General features: G+C 40.0%; 1 protein-coding gene across 1 annotated transcript in view; it reads right to left on the reverse strand.

Annotated features, from left to right (window-relative positions):
- PCDH15 (protocadherin related 15) overlaps positions 1 to 18511 on the reverse strand; it is a 1608479-nt gene that overhangs the window by 384911 nt on the left and 1205057 nt on the right. Inside the window, exon 23 of the mRNA XM_040438316.1 lies at positions 6254 to 6363. Coding sequence (XP_040294250.1) covers positions 6254 to 6363 — 110 coding nt within the window. The remainder of the gene's footprint in view (positions 1 to 6253; positions 6364 to 18511) is intronic.

The following is an 18511-nucleotide window of genomic DNA, read 5'->3' on the forward strand; positions in this document are numbered from 1 at the left end:
GCAGGGAAAGAGGTCAGGATAAACTAGGAGGTGACCCTTCCCCTGTCTCTCGTCCAGAGCCTGGTTGGTGTGTCATCTTTTATACTGAGTGCACGTCTTGCCGTGACAGCTGGGCTCCGAAGTAATGGGCGCAGCTGCGGGCTCCAACGGCCTGGAGGACAGCCCCTTGGGCTCCGTATTGAGGTAATTCGCATATTAATAAAAGCCATTTTATAGACAAATTACTAGACACAGGGCAGTAATACTAGTATATTTTAATGTAAATCATGGAGACTGATGTGGTGATGTTAATAGATCAGTAAGTGAAATCCAGGTGACAGTTTCCCTTTAAGTAATTTTTTTTTTTAAATCTCAGATCTCACAATAATACAGACATATTCTGAATGCTGCATAAAGTTTTGGTTACAGTCCAAACTATCCTGATGGGATTTTCTTGTGCTTGCTGTTTAGAATAAGGCATTCTATCTAGCAGTTTAGAGGCAATATCGGTTGTCCAGTTCTGTGCTCATGTGATCTAGTCGGCAATTAGAAAAGTCCAATGCAGTTCAGTGTCAGTTGGAAATTCTGTGCACTCAATGCTAAAATGATCATGAAGATTACAGGGCTAATTACCAGGTGGCACAGAACTGCTCAAGAAGAGTCACTTCAAGCTTTTTTCTATGCAAAACAATACAAATAATAAACCTTTCAGTGTTGAATGAACCTTGGTTCACTGGGATTTCTATTCAATTAAATGTCACAACACTTCCAGAAAGAAGATGGTAACATTAATCATTTCTGGCGTGTATGTGCAAACCCGCTCTCTTTATTTTATATGTGAATGACTTTTCCCAGTTGTAAATTTCCTTTTTATCTCTTATTCTCTGCATTTTGCCTCCCTCCTTTTTCCGGCTCATCTCATGGGATTGGTTTCCATTAAACAATGACAACTCTTCCTGAGAGCACATAGCATACATCATTCGCTCCTGCTACAAACCATGACAAAAACACATTTCTGGGGAATTATTTCACATATTCTAGAAAAATGTTATTTATAAATGGAAGTTCATTATGATTCCAAGGTTAATAGACAATGCGTATGTCTAAAAATCATAATAACAATGCCATAGAAATGCACAGCTAACTATCCACAGATAAATCAGTGTTTGAATACAATGGAATTGGATCCATGAACTTTGCTTTGTAGAGTCAAATTGTATCTCATAAACAATCTGCGTCAAAGAGGGCACTGGGTACGTATTCTACTACTCGCAACCTCCTACTTCGTGCCATTGATCTTTTTTATTCCTACACTGTGCAAGGTCAGTATAGCATTCATCTCCAGCTATTGAGATTATTTGATTGATATTTATTATATTATGCCCATTCACTATAAATAAGGTAAGCATACATTGAAGTGGCATGAAATACTTAGGTGTCTGTCATGCATACAGGCAGACCCATAATGCAATAAGCCTACACTGTAGAGCCTTAGGGGGTCATTTATCAAACAGAAATACACCTGTATTAGGCATATTTCTGGTGTAGATTGCGGTGTAAGGTTCTTTGCTCTGCAATCTGCAACTTCTCCTCGCTCACGCCAGGTCTAAAAAAGGTGTGTGGTGTGGGTGGGGAAGGGGACGGGCTGCCAGACCTTCTCATTTCCTATTTTCAACGCTTGTTTTAGGCATAGAAAATGGTCTAAATGTAAGACAGCTAGGAGGAAGCTGTCTTATGTTTAGAAGTGGCGGAGGATCCGCCAAAGTTACAATTGTGTTCAAAATAATAGCAGTGTGTTTAAAAAAGTGAATAAAGCTCAAAATCCTTCTAATAGCTTTTATTCCCATACACACAAATGCATTGGAAACACTACATATTCTATTCCAAATCAAAACATGAAGAAAAATATATCAAATTTGTGTTGTTCCTCTAAAAGAAATTGAAGAAAAGTGAATAGTAGACTGTTAAAAAAAATTGCAGTGTTTGTATTCTTCTTTACAAACTTAAACATTCACTATATAAACTGAATTTTTTGGAAGATTTTGCTTTCCTTTGAATCACTTAACTAATATTTAGTTGTATAACCACTGTTTCTGAAAACTGCTGCACATCTCTGTATGGAATCAACCGACTTCTGTCCCCTGTGAACAGGTATTCCAGCCCAGGAAGATTGGACTACATTCCACAATACAGGGATTGGCCTGGCCACTCCATAACGTCAATCTTGTTGGTCTGGAACCAAAATTTTGCACGTTTACTGGTGTGTTTGGGATCATTGTTTTGTTGGAACACCTATTTCAAGGGCATTTCCTCTTCAGCATAAGGCAGCATGACCTCTTCAAGTATTCTGATGTATTCAAACTGATCCATGATCCCTGGTATGCCATAAATAGGCCCAACATTGTAGTATGAGAAACATCCCCATATTATGATGCTTGCGCCACCATGCTTCACTGTCTTCACAGTGTACTGTGGCTTGAATTCAGTGGTTTGGGGGTCGTCTGACAAACTGTCTCCGGCCACTAGACCCAAAAAGAACAATCTTATTTTTATCAGTCCACAAAATGTTGCGCCATTAATCTTTAGGCCGTCAATATGCTCTTTGACAATTGTAACTTCTTCAGCACATGTCTTTTTTTCAACAGTGGACTTTACGGGGGCTTCTTGCAGGTAGCTTGGCTTCACGTAGGTGTCTTCTAATTGTAACAGTACTCACAGTAACTTTAGACCTTCTTTGATCTTCCTGGAGCTGATTGTTGGCTGTGTCCTTGCTATTTTGGCTATTCTTCTATCCATTCGAATGGTAGTTTTTCGCTTTCTTCCAAGTCTTTCAGGTTTTGGTTGCCATTTTAAAGCATTTGCAATCATTTTAGCTGAGCAGCCTATCATTTTCTGCACTTCTTTATATGTTTTCCCCTATCCAATCAACTTTTTATCAAGGTATGCTGTTCTTCTAAACAATGTCTGGAACAACCCATTTTCCTCAGAATATCAGAGAGAAATGCACTGTAACCAGCATGTTTAACATGTTTTTCAAATAATAAATGACCTCACTAATTGATCTCCACACTGCTATTATTTTGAATATGCCCTCCTTTTAATTAGTGATTCAATTACACAGATTCAGCAGCATGCATGTCATGACTGTTGGGTCTGTTGGATTTCTATTACTCTACTATACCTGTTAATAAATTATTTGGCATGTAGAAATATCATTTCTACCAAAAACAGTGATAAATGAGGTTAATGATGTCTGACTGCTATTATTTTTAACACAACTGTATGTAGTGGCCGTCAATTCTTCATAACTCCGACGGATCCACAGCAAGGTATAGGGGTATTAAGACCGGCGTCTAAAACACAGCTCTTAATAAATGTTCCCCTTAGATCTGTGTACAGAACCATATTACAGAGATATTCTACCCATGGGTGGACTGGCCATAGACTCCACATGGAATTTTCCCAGTGTGCCGATGCTCCTAAGCCACCCAAGCCCTCCTCCCTGCCACTGGCTGGTACATTCTACTAGGGAACTATAGGGGTCATTATTAGAGGAAGTTCGGGCAGCTTGCAGAAGGTAGGGCTGGCTTGGTATTATGGCCCATATTTCACCTGTAAAGCCCCCCTGTCCCATATCCATATAGACAATTGGAGTAGAACAGAACATGGCAGTTATTGATGGCCACCACAGCTTCTATGGAGATATTTTATTGTTTTGGTTCTGTGGGCTAATATTCTGTGCTGCACTATGGAGTCACTGTCCTTGTCAATTTGTATTGATTCCATCTACTTGGTCAATTTGGACCCTCCTACAAAAAGGGGGCCACTTTTAGTTTTTTTCCCCAAGGGCTACTTCAAGTTCCCAGTCCACCCATTATTCTACCCTCGAAGAAATGATTCTAGGAGAGAATATCTCAATTTAAATTCTGCACGTGAAACATATCACAGACCTTTAGGGCCTTTTAAGAAAGGTAGGAATGAAGAGGTACAATAACACCCAATTTGGTGGATGTATGGAGCCATTATAAGATGATGTACAGAAGCCCCTAGTAAGAACACAGGGAGTCATTTATTAATCTGAAATATGCCTATATTCTGAGTATTTCAGGAGCAGATTGCGGTGCAACGGTTTTGTTGCTCTGCAATCTGCGACCTTTCCATTGCTCACAGCCAGGTCTAAAAAAGGGGGCGTTGGAGGGGGACGGGCTAGGCATTCATCATTTTCTACGCCTGTTTTGAATGCAAGGAAGTTATGTAGAGGCGCTGACCTCTACATAACTTCGACGGTCCACCTCCAGAGCATGGGTATTATAAAGACCAGCGTCTAAAATGCTGGTCTTAATAAATGACCCTCACAGACTCTAATATTGAGATGTGTTCATTTGTATAAAGAGTGTCTGACCATGCTAAATAGCTGACAGCACTAGATAGGGGCTTGGGAGAGCAGGACAAACATACACTTTTTGGAGTTTTCTCATCAGGAGTAATGTGATTATGATCTCTTCCTGCAAGTGCCCAGGGGTGGGGTTTCACTGTGAAGTACTCTTTTATTATTGGGAGTAGTGCACATATGAAGTTTTATTCAGGCACATTCAGCCCAAGCACATGAACAGGAGGTGGGCTTCACTGTGAAGTACTCTCTAGTCTCTGCATTGAGCTGCTTCAAAGACCCTCCCCTCTGATTCAAGTGACACCTATAGCTAGCGAATTGAAGTGAAACAAATTGAATTTGATTCAAATTTCAGGAAAAATTCAATTTGCCAGGAATCCAAATTTCCTTGAGCTTTATGGGAACAAGTCAGATTTTTTTCTAAAATGGCTGCTGCACATGTTACAAAGTGAAAGTAAGAAGCCCAGAAAGGAGATATGACCTATAAGGCCCTGCACCTAGCTATTCAGCATATAGCCATCCCTTATGATGTCACAGACCTATAAAAATCCTAATCCTGCTCGGTCTCCGCCATTTTACAGTGAACTGAACATAGGGACAGATATGCCAAGTGCTATGGACAGTGTTTAACAAAGCTTAAATTAGTAGAATTTTAGGAATAGGGACCATAAAGTGGCCTTGTAATACTGTGGCACTAATGTAGTGGTACAGCCTGACACAGCAACTGCTGCATCTCCCAGAGGACCGCACGCCTTCTCAAGCAGTCAGGGCTACTTTACCTTAGTAGAAGTAACCTGTCATTCCTTCCCTTCGTCTATTGCTCCTTATGCTCCTCCTCTTACTCCTTGCCAAGTGCTTTACCAGCATTCGATCACCGAGGCAATTGCAAAGAGACAACAGTATATGTGCACTCGTCCAACGGTGCAGAAGCTGAACATGCACCTGGGCCAAGTTACTGGATCTACAGTCCCTCCCTCTCCATATCGTGGACTCTGAACATTTCAGAGAACCGATGGCTTGTGCTTATCCAAGTGGAGAGTCCCAAGCTGTCATTACTGTACCAGCCCTGCACACATGTTGAGCAGAAGGTGGCCCAGTCCTTGAGCCTATCAATGTCTGGTACAGTTCATGCCAGCACTGACATGTGCAGCTATAACTATGTTCAAGTACAATATATGCCCTTTATAGCCCACTGGATAAATGTGGTTCCGGCCCAGGCCAGCAACTTGTTCAGGTGATGGCAATGCCGCCTTCGCATTGTAATGTGAGATTTCTGCCAAAATGTACTCCTCTGCCTTCCTCTGTAGGCCCAATTCATAGCAGTCCTTCAGCATACCACCTATGCAAAGCATGATGTCACACGGTTCTACAGGATAATAAAAGTTGCATAAAATACATGGTTTTACTGCTCTCCCTATCCCCTACCTAGTGCTGTTAGCAGTTTATAATGGTCACAACTGTCAACAGCTTCACTTTACGGACTAAAATTTCTGATGAAACAAGTTCAGTACAATATTGAGACATGTTAGCAATAGCCATGGCAGATTGCTTCACAACCATTGGGTGGCCACAAATATAGCATATACATCTCATCTCTTGTTTGTTTTTTGTTTTTTGTTAAAAGCTGTGAATCTGACTTCACACATTTCAGGATATGTTGAGAAAAGGTAAGAAAATACACATCCGTACGTTAATGTACAATATGTCATAGGAGCGCTACATTCTGTATTAAACTAATGAAAGACTCTTGTAATAGACATCACCCCTTAGCTGAAATAAAAAAAATACCAAAAAATACAAACTTTCTTCTGATAAAGATTCACTTCCCTCCAAGAGACATTATAGTAAAAAAAAAAAAAAAAGTCAAACAATAAAATACTTTACCTTGATCATTCCCTGAGATGATAGAGTACACAATAGTCTGGTTTATGGCTGCAGCCATTACCACAGTAACTGTAGTGCCAATTGGAGCAGTTTCACTCACTGGAGGTGGCCTACGAAATAAATAACATTACAAAGCAGACATCAATAGCATATAGTAAATCCTCATTTGCTCGCATGCTCTTACTGTATTGGTGTACAATACAATACATTCATATATACTATACAGTTTAAAGGCTATGTACACCTTTGGGGGCAATGTTTTTGTATTAAAAATGTTGAACCCTTGTCTATGTGCAGTCTTGAGTTTCTCTAGTAGCAGGATATGAATGTTCCATCAGCTTAGCTGATGGCTCCTTCTCTCTGATCTCTGATCTCTGACCTTATAACACTCATTATAGCTCAATTCTTATGTGATAAGAATGTGGCTTCAATAAGTATTTATAAACGTTAAGTAATTTTAGAGACAAGGTTTATTAGCACAAAGTGAAAGTACCATTCACACAGCTAAAAAAATTCACTTAACCCTTTGTGACAGGCTCAATATTTTTAATAAAGACTAATTGAAAAAAATATTTTTAGCCCCAAAAAGAGGTAAAATATAATTAAGAATTGCCCGGCGAAGGGTATAAATAGCCTTTAAGGTCCCCAAGTAGTAGAAAAGGTCATCAAGCAAAACTGTTACAACTACTAAATTGAGGATTAAGATCAATATTAGAGACAGGTTTTGAATTGATATTAAGCCCAAAATGAGTACCATACAAATGGGGCTATTTGTATGGTAATAGTTCAGTGGCCTATATGAACACCTAAATGATCATACATTCAAATATGCAAAGCTACATATTAAAAATATCTTCACATATTTTTGTACATGTGAAGATATTTTTAATATGTAGCTTTGCATATTTTAAATGGAGACACTTTCTTGATCTTTGGGTCCATGCACATAGTAAAGCCATCTGCAAATAGCCATACTTGCACCACCGATTCCTTGTAGTAAACCTTTAGACCTGCAGTTAACCTGTGTGCGGACTGTGGGGAGAACAGCTACATAACAGATCTTGTAGTAAAATATGCCATAAGGGCCTGTGGACATTTCCTTAAGAAATGTCTTTGAAAAATATACTTGAATTTGAATGTTTGACAGGTGCACAATACAGGTTTGACATTCCCTTTTTATATCTGACATAACATCCTAATTCCTCTTTTTTTTTTTTCTTCACATAAAACAAATCAAATGTAGCATCCTCAACCATATTAAGCACCAGATTATCAAATTATGGTGCTTTGGCCAATGAAAAAAGTCCCTGACAAATTATTATATATAAACTTTCATATATAAACCGTAAAATCTTAAACCTTCTTGAAATTGCAAAAAAAGAAAAAAAATTAAGACTAACTTTTTTGATAATGCCATATTAAAGTGTTCTTGAAATACCAGAGGTCAGTTGTAAAGTTTACTTTAGGTTCTTAGTACATTTTTTGGAAAGAATAACATAGCCCTAGAACTTACATATTAGAGACAGCCCATATAGGTGCCATAAAGCCCTTGAAGAAGTGGCCAGCTGGTAGATTCCTTCCTTTGCAGGATTTCGCTCTCCAGACTAACTGTGTTTTGGTGGGGGCTAGTCCAAAAGTTGGTAAACAAATATCAAGTTTTTTTGTTATGGGCGGTAAGTCCCTGCATCATAATAGTGATATTTGCTTCGCTTATGTGTATGGCCACTGGCATAGCCTGTTATGTTGTTCTGTATGGTAAAATCAAAGGAAGTTAATACACCTATTATAAGTAGACAAGCAGAAAAAATAATTCCATGAAATGGATCATGACAGGAAGTCATTATTCCAGTATGAGCAGAGCCTTAAAGGGCTATTACAATCTTGGACTTTGGGGGCGTATTGCTAGGATATCATTTTGGGGTTCGTAACACTTTTTAACCTTTTTTTAATTCATTTTTGTAACATTCATATTTTTTTTTACAGTGCTCAACATACGGGCTAAATTATGTAATAATTGTGTAGTGCAGGTCTTTACCGGACACGCTATACCAATTATGTGAAAGGAGTTTTATTTTTGCAATTTATATTATAATTTTCAGTAACTATACTGACATGCTCCATCAGGCTGCACCTGCATACACTGCAGACAGACCTGGTACAGTTTATGGATATCAACATTTCTGGTTCCTAATAGAGGACCCCCCCACTAAACCACTTAGATGCCATGGTTGGTATTGACTATAACATCTAATGGGTTAAACAAGCCAGATAGATGCTTCTATTGATCCGGGCCATTAAAGCAGGAGCCCAAATGATCATGTGAGAGGCGGGGCTCCTGCTTTCTGTAGCACGAATAATTGTGCAGTATTTAGACTAGGCTACAGTAAAAAAGTGCCAGGCTGGTCTAAGGTCCATTAGTAACTGCCATAAAAAGACATATTGGCTGTTAATAATAGGTTAATAAGGGGCCCATTAATGTGTTAGAGCTTGGCTCACCACAGGATACTCTGGTACTCTGGTGGTCCATTCTGACCTTGCCTACGGATAAGAATTTTCTCACTATAATGATAATAATGATTACATATTTTGAGAGTCCTAAATGAATGCTTCCCCCATATTTTAACCCTTACTAGTTTTGTATAAACATATTTGGCTTTTTAGATATACTTCCAGTTTTCATATGTTAAACCTTATGGAATGAGGTCTGGCAAAGATATTAGCACTATTTAGTGACTACAAACCTAAATTTGGTTTTAAACTCATTAGGATTAATTCCACGCCCATTTCTCATCCATATTTCCAGGCTGACTTCTCAATAATAAACCACAATATTCCCATCAACATGTCTTATGTTGATTTGGCACTATAACATGCCTCATTCTTACAACTGAACCATGCATCCAAGAGGAGCTGACCTGCGGGCTAATTCTCCAAAGAAATACTGACTTTTCATTAGGGCAGAATGAAGTACAATTTATCCTGATGATTAGATATAATAAACAAGCAGAATTAAAGTCATGAAAACCCTGTAAAACACATACTTGGCATAGTCTGTCACTGTATAATGAAATAGACTATGTTCTGTACCTATCTTTTTATGTGTGGTTGCTACAACTAAGCAAGTTCTGATCAGCAGTGTACAGCCACTGGAAAACTTTTTTTTTTTATCACAATGACACAGTAAATGTTCCCAAACGAAGCATAAAATCAATCCTGCCTTACCTCTGTCTCTACAATGTAGCTGATGAATACAAAACGATTTTCCCATAATAATACTGTTGTGGAGCAAAATGCCTGGATTTGGGTAGTATTCAATGCCCAGATTCAACTCATTCAGATAAATTAGTGGGACTACTTTCCAGTTATTTACTATAATAATTTCCCTAAATTGATTTAAATGGATTCCACACTATCATTATTTTATCAGTTAGTAACCTTCAAAGGTCTGAGCCTTTAGATGACTTCAGGGGACGTTGCCTGACATATGTTTAAGTCAAGTTTTTATGTTGAACATTTCTTTAGAATTTTTGTTGACATTATATTTCATTTATTAAGCCTAATAATAGGTTGGCAATTTCTGTTCTATACAGATCACTTTTCAGCAGTAATCTCATTATCACCACCAATGAGATGCCACAGCTTATGTTCTTCCCCTCCCTGCACATGATCTCAGCACAGGTCACTGGGCATGTCTAGAAATTTCTCCCATAGACATCAATGAACATATCCTCTCCCACTGTGTTTATGGTTCATCGTAGCTATGGCTCGTGGTGGCTGCTATAAAGCATATATCTAAATGCAGTTAACTGCAGCTAAGCAATATGGCAGCCCCCATAATTATGTATAAAAAATTAAAAAAAACGCAATCCTAAAAATCAAAACGGATTTAAAAAGGTATATTTTCATTATGCCGTTTTCACCTTAAGGACCAGGAAATTTTTTTGCAAATCTGAAATGTGTCACTTTATATGGTGATAGCTTTAAAATTATTTTACTTATCTAAGCCATTCTGAGATTGTTTTCTCGTCACATATTGAACTTTAAGACAGTGGCAAATTTGAGTCAAAATATTTCATTTTTCTTTATAATTTTTTTGGAAAAATTCACAATTTCCAAAATTTTTATTTCTCTGCTTTTAAAACAGATAGGGATACCTCCTAAAATTGTTATTACTTTATATTCCCCATATGTCTACTTCATGTTTGGATCCTTTTATAAATTACATTTTCTTTTTGGGGGACATTAGAAGGCTTAGAAGTTTAGAAGCAAATCTTGAAATTTTTCTGAAAATTTCCAAAACCCAGTTTTTAACCACTTCAGCCCCCCTAGCTTTAACACCCTTAATGACCGACCACTTTTTACAATTCTGCACTACACTACTTTCATGGTTTATTGCTCGGTCTTTCAACTTACCATCCAAATGAATTTACCTCCTTTTCTTCTCACTAATAGGCCTTCATTTGGTGGTATTTCATTGCTGCCGACATTTTTACTTTTTTTTGTTATAATCGAATGTACCAAATTTTTTTTTTAAAAATGAGATTTTTCACTTTCAGTTGTAATTTTTTTTAAAAATAACTAAATTTCTATATAAATTTTTCTCTAAATTTATTGTTCTACATGTCTTTTATAAAAAAAATATGTTTGGGTAAAAAAAAAATGGTTTGGGTAAAAGTTATAGCGTTTACCAAACTATGGTACAAAAATTGGAATTTCCGCATTTTGAAGCAACTCTAACTTTCTGAGCACCGTGTCATGTTTCCTGAGGTTCTACAATGGCCAGACAGTACAAACACCCCACAATGACCCCATTTTGGAAAGTAGACACCCTAAGGTATTCACTGATGGGCATAGTGAGTTCATAGACTTTTAATTTTTTGTCACAAGTTAGCGGTAAATGATGATTTTTTATTTATTTTTTTCCTTACAAAGTCTCATATTCCACTAACTTGTGACAAAAAATAAAAACTTCCATAAACTCACTATGCCCATTCACGAAATACCTTGGGGTGTCTTCTTTCCAAATGGGGTCACTTGTGGGTAATTATACTGCCCTGGCATTTTAGGGGCCCTAATGCGTGAGAAGAAGTCTGGAATCCAAATGTGTAAAAAATGCCCTGTAAAATCCTAAAAGTACTCATTGGAATTTGGGCCCCTTTGCCCACCTAGGCTGCCAAAAAGTGTCACAAATGTGGTATTGCCGTACTCAGGAGAAGTAGGGCATGTGTTTTGGGGTGTATTTTTACATATACCCATGCTGGGTGAGAGAAATATCTCTCTAAAAGTCAACTTTTCCCATTTTTTTTATACAAAGTTGTCATTATAGAGATATTTCTCTCACCCAGCATGGGTATATGTAAAATGACACCCCAAAACACATTGCCCAACTTCTCCTGAGTACAGCGATACCACATGTGTGACAGTTGTTTGCAGCCTAGGTGCGCAAAGGGGCCCAAATTCCAATGAGTATCTTTTAGGAGGGCATTTGGATTCCAGACTTCTTCTCACGCTTTAGGGCCCCTAAAATGCCAGGGCAGTATAAATACCCCACATGTGACCCCATTTTGGAAAGAAGACACCCCAAGGTATTCCGTGAGGGGCATGGCGAGTTTCATAGAAGTTTTATTTTTTGGCACAAGTTAGCGGAAATTGATTTTTTTTTTAGTTTTTTCTCACAAAGTCTCCCTTTCCGCTAACTTGTGACAAAAAATAAAATTTTACATGAACTCGCCATGCCCCTCATAGAATCCCTTGAGGTGTCTTCTTTCCAAATGGGGTCACATATGGGGTATTTATACTGCCTCTGGCATTTTAGGGGCCCTAAAGCGTGAGAAGAAGTCTGGAATATAAATGTCTAAAAAATTTTACGCATTTGGATTCTGTGAGGGGTATGGTGAGTTCATGTGAGATTTTATTTTTTGTCACAAGTTAGTGGAATATGAGACTTTGTAAGAAAAATCTAATAAATAAATAAATAAAAAAATATCAATTTCCCGCTAACTTGTGCCAAAAAAATGTCTGAATGAGCCTTACAGGGGGGTGATCAATGACAGGGGGGTGATCAGGGAGTCTTTATGGGGTGATCACCACCCTGTCATTGATCACCCCCCTGTCATTGATCACCGCCCTGTAAGGCTCCATTCAGAGGTCCGAATGTGTTTTGCGGATCCACGGATCCATGGATCGGATCCGCAAAACACATACGGACGTCTGAATGGAGCCTTACAGGGGGGTGATCAATGACAGGGGGGTGATCACCCCATATAGACTCCCTGATCACCCCCCTGTCATTGATCACCCCCTTGTAAGGCTGGCTCCATGGATCCGTGGATCCGCAAAACACATACGGACCTCTGAATGGAGCCAGCCTTACAAGGGGGTGATCAATGACAGGTGGTGATCAGGGAGTCTATATGGGGTGATCACCCCCCTGTAAGGCTCCATTCAGACGTTTCGTATGTGTTTTGCGGATCCACGGATCCATGGATCGGATCCGCAAAACACATACGGACGTCTGAATGGAGCCTTACAGGGGGGTGATCAATGACAGGGGGGTGATCAATGACAGGGGGGTGATCAGGGAGTCTAATATGGGGTGATCAGGGGTTAATAAGGGGTTAATAAGTGTCAGGGGTGTGTGTAGTGTAGTGGTGTTTGGTGCTACCTATTACAGAGCTGCCTGTGTCCTCTGGTGGTCGATCCAAGCAAAAGGGACCACCAGAGGAACAGGTAGCAGGTATATTAGACGCTGTTATCAAAACAGCATCTAATATACCTTTTAGGGGTTAAAAAAATCGCATCTACAGCCTGCCAGCGAACGATCGCCGCTGGCAGGCTGTAGATCAGCTAGTTTACCTCCGGTGATCAGGAGTCTATATGGGGTGATCACCCCCCTGTAAGGCTCCATTCAGACGTCCATATGTGTTTTGCGGATCCGATCCATGATCCGTGGATCCGCAAAACACATACGGACCTCTGAATGGAGCCAGCCTTACAAGGGGGTGATCAATGACAGGTGGTGATCAGGGAGTCTATATAGGGGGATCACCCCCCTGTAAGGCTCCATTCAGACGTTCGTATGTGTTTTGCGGATCCGCGGATCCATGGATCGGATCCGCAAAACACATACGGACGTCTGAATGGAGCCTAAACAGGGGGGTGATCAATGACAGGGGGTGATCAATGACAGGGGGGTGATCAGGGAGTCTAATATGGGGTGATCAGGGGTTAATAAGGGGTTAATAAGTGTCAGGGGGCGGTGTAGTGGTAGTGGTGTTTGGTGCTACCTATTACAGAGCTGCCTGTGTCCTCTGGTGGTCGATCCAAGCAAAAGGGACCACCAGAGGACCAGGTAGCAGGTATATTAGACGCTGTTATCAAAACAGTGTCTAATATACCTTTTAGGGGTTAAAAAAATCGCATCTACAGCCTGCCAGCGAACGATCGCCGCTGGCAGGCTGTAGATCAGCTAGTTTACCTCCGGTTCCTGTGAACGCACGCACCTGTGTGCGCGCGTTCACAGGAAATCTCGCGTCTCGCGAGAGGACGCGCCGGCGCGTCCAGGAGGAATAACAGGGCCGCCGCAAAGACGCGGTCCTGAGGCGGTTAAGGACCTGTTAAGGTCTGAAGTCACTTTTTGAGGCTTACATAATAGAAACCACCAATAAACGGCCCCATTTTAAAAACTACACCCCTCAAGGTTCAATTCAAAACTGATTTTGCAAACTTTGTTAACCCATTTAGGTGTTCCCCAAGAATAAAGGAAAATGGAGATGACATTTTAGAATTTCACTTTTTTTGCAGATTTTCCATTTTAATCAATTTTTCCAGTAACAAGGCAAGGGTTAACAGCCAAACAAAACTCTATATTTATTTCCCCGATTCCATAAACACCCCATATGTGGCCGTAAAACTGCTGTACGGGTGCATGGCAGGGCCCAGAAAGAAAGACACGCCATATGGTTATTGGAAGGCAGATTTCACTGGATAATTTAAGTTGCCATGTCACATATGAAGATTCCTTGATGCACCCCTAGAGTAGAAACTCCAAATACAAGACCCAATTTTGGAAACTGCTAAGCTGGAAAATGATAAGGTGGCAGTTTTATTGGTACGATTTTAGCATACATATAATTTTTGGTTGCTCTATATTGTACTTTTTGTAAGGTAAGGTAACAAAAATAGCTGGCACCGTTTTTATGTTTTGTTATTTACAATGTTAATCTGTCAAGTTATATTATGTTGTTTTTTTTATATAGCAGGCTGTTACAGATGCGACAATACCAAATATGACTTTTGGTTGTTTGCTTCAGTTTTAAATAATAAAGCATTTTTGATAAAAAAAAATTTTTTAGTGTCTCCATATTCTGAAAGCCATAATTATTTTTATTTTTTGGGCGACTGTCTTATGTATGGCCTTATTTTCCAGGATGAGATGACGGTTTGATTGGTACTATTTTAGGGTGCATATGACTTTTTGATTGCTTGGTATTACACTTTTTGTGATGTAAAGTGACCAAAAATAGCTTTTTTTACAATTTTTTTATTAAAAAAATGTACGGTGTTCATCTGAGGGGTTAATTCATGTGAAATTTTTAAACGGTTGTTACGTTCGTGGCAATATCTAATATGTATACTTTTTTATTTATTTAAGTTTTACACAATAAAAGCATTTTTGAAACAAAAAGAAATCATGTTTCAGTGTCTCCATATTCTGAGAGCCATGTTTTTATTTGTTTCTTTGGGCGATCGTCTTAGGTAGCATCTCATTTTTCGCAGAATGAGATGACGGTTTGAATGGTAATGATTTTGGGGTGCGTATGACTTTTGATTTCTTGGTATTACACTTTTTTGTGATGTAACGTAAGTGTTACTTCATATGATATTTGTATACAGCAGGTTCTTATGGACGCGTCGATACCTAATATGTATGCTTTTTAATTTATTTAAGTTTTACATAATAACAGCATTTTTGAAACAAAAAAAATCATGTTTTAGTGTCTCTATTTTCTGAGAGCTATAGTTTGTTTATTAGTTTTTTTTGCCCGATTGTTTATGTAGGGGCTCATTTTTTGTTGGGATGAGGTGACATTTTTGATTGGTACTATTATGGGGGCATACGCCTTTTGTGATGTAAGATGTAAAAATTGTTGTTTTAGCACAGGTTTATTAAATTTTTTCTACGGTGTCAGGTGAGTTGGTGGATCATGTGATATTTTTGTAGAGCCCGTCGTTACGGGGGCGGCAATACCAAATTTGTCTGGTTTCTTTTTTCTATTTTTTATAATTTTGTTTTATTTTGGGATTATTTTTTTTTTACATAAAACTTAATATTTTTTTTATTATGAGAAACACCTTTTTTTTTTTTTTACTTTTTTTTTGTCCCACTCTGGGACTTCAACTTCTGGGGTCTGATCCCCTCTGTAATGCATTACAATACAACCTGTATTGTATTGTAATGCATTGGCTGTGAGCTTTAATACTGACAGTCTGCCTGTGAGACCCATCCTAAGGGCTGGATCTCACAGGCTTCCATAGAAGGCAAGCTCCGATGCCTATAGAAGGCATTGGGCTTGCCTTCTCTGCCATTGGGTCCCCGTCACTGCAGCGCGAGGACCCGATGGGGAAGCGGAGAGCACCAGTACCCCCCCGCATGCTGCGGTCAGCTTTGAATGCAGCATATAAGGTGTTAATACACCGGCATCAGTTTTTACACCGATGTTGGCATATGCCAGCAGGTGCCTGGCTGTCAGTGACTGCCCGCCCTGTGCCGCTGATCTGGCGAGTGCAGCTCCTGCATCCGCCCGATCAGTCTGCCGTACATTTACGGCGCTGGTCCTTTAAGTCACATTCACCAGCCCCGTACATGTATTGTGCGGGTCCTTAAAGTCCTTGTTTTGCCCTCTGAGGGCAGAATAATGCAGTGACAGAAACAATGGGGAAGATTTACTAAGACTGCCATTTCAAACACCAGCCAGTCATAGTAAAATGAACAATGGAGTAAGATGCACCAAATTTATTTAGTAGTACAAGCCTCTAAATATATTTGAACAATCTTCCAGCTTGGAGCTGGTATAGATGTCAGTTGTTATTTATATCAGTTTATGGCTCAAATTATATAAAATTTATTGGTCCATGGGAGGCATCACCCTCTCTTGCTAAGCCCTGTTCACTTTTGTAGCCACTTTTGAAAAAATGCCAAGAATTGGAAAAAGCCACAAATTATTGTGCAAATATGACATGCACAATAATTTGCAACTCTTTTATGCCACTTTGATAAATGGGCCTCATAGATTTTTTTCGGTCTGTCACTTTCGTAGATTTGTCTAGCGTTTGTCACGCATTACAATCAGCAACGACAAGTCTGATGTTCTTATGAGATGCAGGCTCACCAGGCCAACTGACAAATATTTCTGTATTACTATGCATACATAGAAATGTCACTCAAGCCATATTAAGAACACTATGTATATAGACAATAGGGTATCAGATAAAAATGGGTACACGTAGGTCTGAATACGCAAACTTGTCAGCAGTTCAGATAAACTTACCATCCTCTGTCAGTCAGCAATCAGTGGCTGCTTATATTCAAAAGTAGGTGATGGTAAACTATTAAAAGTCCCTTTACACGGTACAATTCAGCCGATTGTCTGGAAAGAAGCGTTCCTTCCTGGCTAGTGCGTACTCGTCAGTAATCTCCTCCGCTTGTTCATTGGGTAATCAGATGCAGCTTTGCACCAAATAATCACTAACGGGCATTCCTATGAACGTTTGTTAACGATTATCTGACAGAATTTCGGCCTTCGGGCTCTTCCACATGAACGTTGTGTGCCCGTGGCAGTATTGCGACCCACATACGCCGGGTGGGCAATACATGGGCACTGGCCTGTGTGTACTCCGCATCACAGATGCGGACCCATTCACTTGAATGAGTCCGCAATCACGGAGATGCGGAACAGAAGCACGGATCTGTACTCCACGGAAGCACTATGGAGTTTCTGTCTGTGCCTCCGCGCTGAAAAAAAAAAATAGAACTTGTTCTATTCCAGATGAATGGGTCTCGATCCATCCCGGATACCCCATGGCCGTTTCTCGTGCATTGGGGACCGCATCCACAACTGGACTCAAAAATATGAAGTAAATTATTGACCCTGACCACACTCTCTGCAATGATCTTTGCAGAATGACCACACTGAAAAGGGTGACACTGCACAGTACACACTAGAGCATGAAGGTACTTAAACATTTACCCTTTATTAAGTCCCAGTGTGTCTCAGCCAGCTCTGGTCAAGACCTGCACAGCCAACTAGGCTGCAGCTGCCTAATATTCAATAATGAAGACCGCACTGTATAGCAGGTTTGAATACTTAATGACCATGTGACCCCTTCAATACCGCACAGTCATTAAGAATTCAGTCCACCTATGCAGTTAGTTAAACATCAGGCAGTTACAGCCTAATTGGCTGCGTCGTTCTTGACCACAGCTTGCTACTGTCACTACCAGAGCTTTGAGACGTTCTCACAGCTCTGTTTCTCCACCCCTGTGATGATGTCACTACTTGAGCTTGGAGGAGTTCTCACTGCTCTGTTTCTACGCCCCTGTGATGAAGTCTTTACTTTCTGTTTCCTTCCTCCCAGCTGTTCCTCCTGCGTTTGATTTCCCTGCCTTTAAATCACCCCTCCTCCTATTGTAGGGCGTGGATTATATTTCTCATTTCAGTTGTAGCTCTTGCTTGAGTATCTTCACTTGTAGCTATCAGTTCACTGGACCTGTGTTCTGCTGCAGCAAGCACTCCGGATATTGCCAGCTGTCCTTGGATCCGTCTTCTCTGCGGCTGCAGCTCCTTCAGCTAAGTGTGCAGACATTGTTGTGTACCTGGTTATTTTTCTGACTGGATCTGAGGTGGCCACGGTTCCCTCCATATACTGAGCAGGGCACCGGTGGCCGTGCCCCTTCCACTATTGTAGGGGTTACAGTGGTCATCAGTCTTAGGTACGCGGGCATGCCTCGTTCCGCCATTTGGATCCGGGCATGTGCTTTAGCAGCATAGGGAGAGCTTTGAGGGTCTGACAGGGGTCACCCTTTATCCTCCCTAGTTTGGGTCCGGTCAGTAGCTCTTTTTACTGTGTATACTCTTGTTGCTCACATACAGCCGTGACATTATAATCCCCCAAAACTGTCCTTTTTTGACATGGATCCGCTTTCTGGCCTGGATGACCGCATGCAGGGTCTTTCTTTGGAAGTAGCGGATCTCCGTC

This window comes from Bufo bufo, chromosome 6 (assembly GCF_905171765.1).
Source record: "Bufo bufo chromosome 6, aBufBuf1.1, whole genome shotgun sequence".
Lineage (NCBI taxonomy): Eukaryota > Metazoa > Chordata > Amphibia > Anura > Bufonidae > Bufo > Bufo bufo.